General features: G+C 39.5%; 1 protein-coding gene across 1 annotated transcript; it reads right to left on the bottom strand.

The window, feature by feature from the left end:
- LOC140233694 (rRNA-processing protein UTP23 homolog) lies at nt 1-5,455 on the bottom strand. Its single transcript, XM_072313793.1, has 4 exons — nt 5,102-5,455; nt 3,874-4,104; nt 3,082-3,270; nt 1-2,252 (listed from the first exon to the last, which is right to left on the bottom strand). Exons 2-4 carry the CDS (start codon nt 4,045-4,047, stop codon nt 1,833-1,835), a joined length of 783 nt encoding a protein of 260 aa, XP_072169894.1. The 5' UTR covers nt 4,048-4,104; nt 5,102-5,455; the 3' UTR covers nt 1-1,832.
- Nucleotides 5,456-6,584: the final 1,129 nt, after the last annotated feature.

Genomic DNA, 6,584 nt, shown 5'->3' with positions numbered 1-6,584 from the left:
AAAGGGAGCGCACGCCATTTTTTTGTCTTTTTATTTCTTTTGTTTTAACAATAGGGGGCGCACGCCCGGTGCACCCCCTCTGGATCTGCCACTGGTATGTTACTCTACACAGATTAATATACACTTTGTTTGTTTATTTCCTTACAAAACAGAACATGTTATCCCTAGGCCAATTCAAAACATCCCTGAAGGTTTTTCAGAAGAAGTGGTTGGAGAACGATTACAATTTTCATGAAAAGATTTGTAGATTGAATTTTTATATAGTGATTTCTATTGCAGATACAGCAGTATAATCTACAAGTGAACTGCTACTTAGAAAAAGGTAAATTAGATAAAAATACATGCAGTTTTGATACAGAAACTAGATATATCGCTACGGCTACTGATATGCCTCCTCCATAATGCATGGTTCTCCTAATAGGTCTATAGTACAATATCTTGACAATGTGTGATGACAGTTTCACACAAGTGGTAAAATATTAAAAAGACAGGTTTGACACAAATGCGCTGAATGTTCACTTTCCTAGAACTAGGTTCAATTGGATGAATGATTAAAATGTCAGAGTGCAGGTATTTGGGGAACTGATGATTTTTACTTGACTTTTGACCCTTTTATAAGTTTATGCATTGAGTAATTTTCAAGGTATTGAGAAAAAGCATAATTTCAGTATCAAATGGGAAAATAGCATTATCTAAACCTGGCCTTTGACCTTTGACCTCACAGTTCCAAAGAGAATCACTGTTAGGTTGAACATGCATAAATATGTAAGTTTCATGATGATACCTTGAGTTACTTTCGAGATATGGAGGAAAAAGTGCAATTTAGCACTTTCACTTGACCTTTTACCTTTTGACCTTTGACCTTTCGGCAAGAAACTTCCCAAAAAATATATATTGGGTAATACATGCCATACTTCAAGTTAAAAAAAAAAAAAACCTTCAGGCATATTGCATTTTAAGGAAAGTACTGATATTTTGAGGAGTTGACCTTGACCTTTGACCCCCTGACCTTTGACCCATGACCCCCAACTTCCCTAGATAATCATTGCCCATCGGTGCAAGCATATATACTAAGTTCCATGAAGATACCTTGAACCATTTGCGAGATATGGAGAAAAACATGAAATTTCAATTTTTTTTTTTTCACAAAATAACCTGTGACCTTTGACCTTTGACCCAGTGACCCTAAAATCCACACAAAGTATTATCCCCCAAGGATATACCCTCATACCAAGTTTGATGTAAAACCACCACACGGTTCTTGAGATATCGACAAAAACAAAACGGGACGGACGGACGTACGGACGGACGGACGTACGGACGGACGACCGGACGGACAACCCGAAAACATACGAGGCATAAAAAAAGAAGAAAAGATGTTGATAGAAGAAACTCTAATCTTCAGATGAAAGTCTTTTTTTTTTTGTCAGCTTAAACACAAAGTCATGAATTAAGGCCACAAATGCATATACTCATCTACATATTGGAAACCTGATATACCAGGTTCCTGTATACCAGTATTACAAGTTGATGCTACAGCAGGTGTACATTGTACTAGGATCCCGTAAGAAATGGGTTTGATGGAAGTCAGACATTGTCAAAGGTTGAAACACTTTAGAGAGCTGAAATATCGTCCGAAGGCATTTAATCATGAAATCTATTTACATAATATGCGTCGGCTGTACCATCTTTGCTAGAACAGGGAAATCAAAAACCAAACATCAGAAGTGGCAAGTAGTTCAGACAAAATCCCTGACTATACTTTGGCTGCATGCAAGTCAATATGTTCCCTCCATCACAGCACAAGGGAAATTGTTCACACAATGTAATGGTCATGATGTGATTGCCTGGGCGTGGCTCATGTGTTCCTTCACATGGTGTGCAATCTTGATCCGTTTCCGCCTCCTCGTCCTCTTCTTCCCTCCACTCTCACCATCCTTATCATCCACTGATCCTCCCCCTCCTGAATGAACATCCTTCAACTTTTTCTTCTTCTTTTTTACTGAGAGGGGGTTTGGTCCTTTCGGTCCCTTTCTCTTCCTCTTTTTCTTGGGGTCCTTGTCACCCTCGCCCCCCATGAGTTCTGTCAGCATCTTCCTCTCGCTGTCTGTAGGGTTGACTTTGCGCGTGGTCAGAGCTGTCGCCTGGGTAACGGAGGACTCGGAGGGTTTCTCCAAGACGATGGCATTGAAGTGAATGTAGAGGAGGGGTGTCCCGGCCATCCTGTTCACGGCTCCACTAAGATCAGGATCCTGTGATATACAGCACAAAAAGGACAGAGAGTTCATCTCAAAGAGCATGTTCCAACACCAAAATATTTGTCAAAAGAAGAAATTGGTACTGGAACACCACAGCTCAATAACCAAAGGGTCACTGTGCAATTAAAAGACAGTCTTTTGCATAGCTTTTCCATGATTCAGCCACTACTCTGTGCAGTGAATACCAAAACAGGTGGATTAACTATATGTTACTAATATACACATATACCAAGTATAAGCAGTGCACAGGAATTTTTTTTTTTCTGTGATTCCTGGGTTTTTTCCCTTCGTTCCATGACAGTAATCATTGCAGGAATGCTGTAGGAATACAATGTACGTGATTCATGTTCTAAACTTCAGAATTGTATGCATTTCATAAAGAGGCACTAAATAAGTAATGTTCAGTACTCAGTTTTTCTATATAATCTTTTTTTATCTTTCTTTCGAACCTAAATACAGTGTTTTCCAATGTCATATCACAATTTCTAAATGTGAAGACATGTTATTGTGTTAAAATCTCTAAAATCTGTGCTGTCTGGAGCCCTGTTGCACAATAACCAAACAAAGAAATCTAAATGATAAGCTTGACACACCTGACCCACTGACACCTTGGTAAGATTAGCCCTGTTGGGGAAGTCACTCCACAAACAGGATGGTTTTATTGGAGCTACACTCACTGAAATTTCTAATCATTAAACAAAAACTAAAAAACTAAAAAAAACTTAAAAAAAAAAAAAAAAAGAATACGCAACCCAAATAAAACACCACACAAATGATGACACGACAAAACAAAAAAATAAACAACACTACAACTATGTCTGACCTGTGTGGCAACAAAGTAGTGGTTCTTGTTCTGGTCAGCTATCATGCTCATGATACAGCGAAAGGCAGACACTGGTTTCTCCTTGTGACCGCAGCGTCTCACCTGGTACCGCTTGAGGATGAGGTAGCCTCCGTAGACAGCCTTTCCTAGGGCTTCAACCTCAGAAAGAATGCAGTTTGTAGTTGTCAACTGTCCAGAAGAAACAGAAAAAAAAATCAAACTTACAAAGATTTGGATTACTCTCATTGTGAACAGATCCTTGATGATAACTGTCTGACTATTATAGGATAAAACTACTACAAAGTCTGTGATGTATTTTACAGCTCAGACACGGAAGAGCAGAGATTTAAGAACTCATTGTGATTGTTGTTTTCACCAAAACAATGCAGAATCAGTTATCTAATTATCCACTTAAACTTTATAGATGTGACAGCAGCATGTGGATGACTTCAAAACAGTTGGCTAATCACCACACGCTGAGACCACACAAATTTTAAACAATTACATGCACACATAAATGCTCGTGTACACTGTAGTGTACATACACATGAGTGAACACAGTATTGTGGAGAACTGTTGAAAAGTTATTATTTTCTCCTATTGCATCCCACAAGCATGTTGAAATCCAATGTAAAGGCAATTGTTGTATTAACGTAATCTTTTATTCTCTGCGCCTGACAAGTGAATCTACTAAACACACATTAGAAGCATGTACACACAGACACACACATACACACACACACATAATGCACAACACACACATAATCATGTATATGGACAATATGAACACACCTGAACCTCTCCACCCAAATACTTTGGCATTTGCTCCTTGATGTTGATCTTGCGAAGCAGTGCCATCTGGGTGAACGTCCCATCGACCAGGATCTGATGGGGCTCGCGGAAGTCGAAGTTGTTGCGGTAGAATCCGAGGTACTTGCGGGCATGCTTGTATCTCTTGACCTTCATGGTTACACTGGGGTGTCAGTCTCTTTTCTTCCACTGTTTTTATTGGATTACTTGATCCTGTGATAAAAGATGTGTGTGTGTGATTCCCACTGATATGATTTAAACAATAAAGTTTTCTGAATATTTAATTTTTCAGCTAGCACAATAAACATAGAAATAGAATGCTATACATTTGTATGACAAGTCCACAAATATGACAGGTGACACATGTTACATGGAATCTATGGTTCATTCATGTGCGTCTAATATCAATGTTGCATATTAAATGAATTGTACATCTCACTTGATGAATGAGGCAAAAGGGAGAAAAAGTTGTTGCATGACACAAGGCAATCTGAAATCATCGAGATTGGCTAAATGTCAAAAGGGTGTGAGAAGAGAGAAAAAAAACCCTGAAGGAGTTGAATATAAGTAAAATCATCTCTTGTCATTTCACAGATCCACTCAGCTTTTACTTGCATTGAAAGGACTAGGGCTTTAGGGATATTTTTGAGACGTCATGGGATAAACTGGTGCTACAAGGTATTTCAGAGCATGTGATACTAAAATCAAAGACTCTCCTTACTGCCTTGCACTGATCATAGTTGCAGTATTAAAATTCATGATTCATACAATAGAATTTTGATCAATAATCACATTCACAGCAATTCGACCAACTTAACTGGCATGACTAGGACTCGACTGGTACTGCTGAGAATTCGACATTGCAAGCTTTTTATTGCTAAGAACACAAATTGCTCTCGGCTATCCTGGTTTTTAGGGGTCTAAATTATTTTGGGCTGCTAACTTCAGCACAGGCATAGATACGGACTATGGAAAGCCAAAATGGTTTACTCAAGCTGAAATTAAGAAAAGTAAAACCAAAAACAGTCAAGTAAAGCAAAGTCAAAGAGCTCAATTGATTGTTGATTATACAGTAGTCCGATAATACTCAAGCGCAAGCCTGAGTCGCGAGTGATCCGCCAGTGCCCACACAACGAGGAAGTGTGAAAAACAAACAAACAAACAAAAAACAAAACTGATAATCGTCACAGAACATGAAAGCTTACCGTACCCGTACGACACAGTTTCAGTTGTGGTCGATGAGGGACTTGTGCTTGCGCTTGTGGTGGGCCATGCGATGCGACCAGAACACAGCGGTGTGCTGTAAGGATGGCAAGCCGAAGCACAGGGGCTCTTCTTCGTGAGACTTCCGTTGGTTTCTTCTGAGCCGCAGCCAGCGATTCTGAATTACGCGCGGTGTTGCCACTTGTCACTGTCGATTTTGACACTTTTCATGTCCTTCGAAACAATAGTTGTAATCTTCGTAAATTCACATCCTAATTAGAGTCTGTCGAGTCATCAACATTCATCAACGAAAGCAGTTTTCAAACAAAACACTTGGTGTTCGAGAGAGAAGTAACTGCTAGCTACAACGTTCCGTGTGCCAGCACGCGTCGCCCTATCCAGCTTAGTCCCACGGCCACGTGATAAGGCGCGATCGAACAGGCAGGAGTCGAAGTGTGATGGGCAACCCGGAGGCGAACGTCTTGTACTTGTATCATCAGACCTATCACATCACCAACTATACAAATCGCCCATAAAACTCGGCAGGAATAAGTCGACAGCTCCATGTATAGATTTGTGGAATTTACTGTGGTCTTGTTTAAGCAGAGAAACCAATACTCTGAAAAATCTTTAAAAAATTATTACACTGAACAATGTTGATGAGATGTAGAAGTGTAATTCCTGTGTAGAATTTATGCATGCCTTTTTCTTTTGTTCTGCTTCCTTGAGCCCCAACTCATGGTGAGGCTGTCAGTCATGTCATCATCCTTGTTCATTGCGATTTGTTATCAATTTTTGAAAATATTACATTTCTCATTACAATAATTTACCTCGGAAGTGGCACCAGGAAAAAAAGATAGAATGTGGTAAAAAAAAAAAAAAAAAAAAAAAAAAAAAACTCTTGCCGGTCGCACGTTGAATTTGGAGAGGGTAAGGCCTTTTTGTTTTTGTTTTTGTTTTTTGCTTGTCAGGTGGAGAACCTGGTTCAAGTGTAATCAGGAAGTTGTGCTGAAGGCATTTTTCTTTTCTCCCCCTTCCCTCCTTTTTTTTTTTTTTTTTGCTTGTTTAGCTGATGAAACCCAAAATATATACTTCCCCCACATACACACACACATACACACACACACTTTTGACAATGTGGCGCCAACCATGGAATTGGGTGTAAAAGTTTTCTCGCATCGCCCAAGAAATAATATGAAAAAGAAAAAAAAAATCAGACAAAACGGTATATATATAGACCTAGGCCTATTATGGCATAGAATTGGGCCAATTGTTTGTTTATCCTCATCTACGTTCTCACTCGGTTATGGTTGATTGTGATACTGTAACTCACCCTGGAGCGTGAAGTAGAGGTGGACGGATGCTGAGAAAAAAGACATGGCCTTTGGACTTTGTGGGGTCACGTTGAGACCATTCCAGCTCATCCAGGCATTAGACACTGCACGCACAGAATGTGGAAAGAAAGTGCCAAATTGGGACAAAACAGAAAT

The sequence above is a fragment of the Diadema setosum genome, chromosome 10 (genome assembly GCF_964275005.1).
Source record: "Diadema setosum chromosome 10, eeDiaSeto1, whole genome shotgun sequence".
Classification (NCBI taxonomy): Eukaryota; Metazoa; Echinodermata; class Echinoidea; order Diadematoida; family Diadematidae; genus Diadema; species Diadema setosum.
This window is presented reverse-complemented; position numbering and strand designations above follow the sequence as displayed.

Bases quoted from the DNA above. Each gene is read 5' to 3' on its own strand.
- LOC140233694 (XM_072313793.1), bottom strand. From the start codon at position 4,047: ATGAAGGTCAAGAGATACAAGCATGCCCGCAAGTACCTCGGATTCTAC. The intron at 3,271-3,873 runs GTGTGTTCATAT...TCTTCTGGACAG, and splicing joins ATTTGGGTGGAGAGGTTCAG to TTGACAACTACAAACTGCAT. The intron at 2,253-3,081 runs GTCAGACATAGT...TGTATATCACAG, and splicing joins ACTACTTTGTTGCCACACAG to GATCCTGATCTTAGTGGAGC.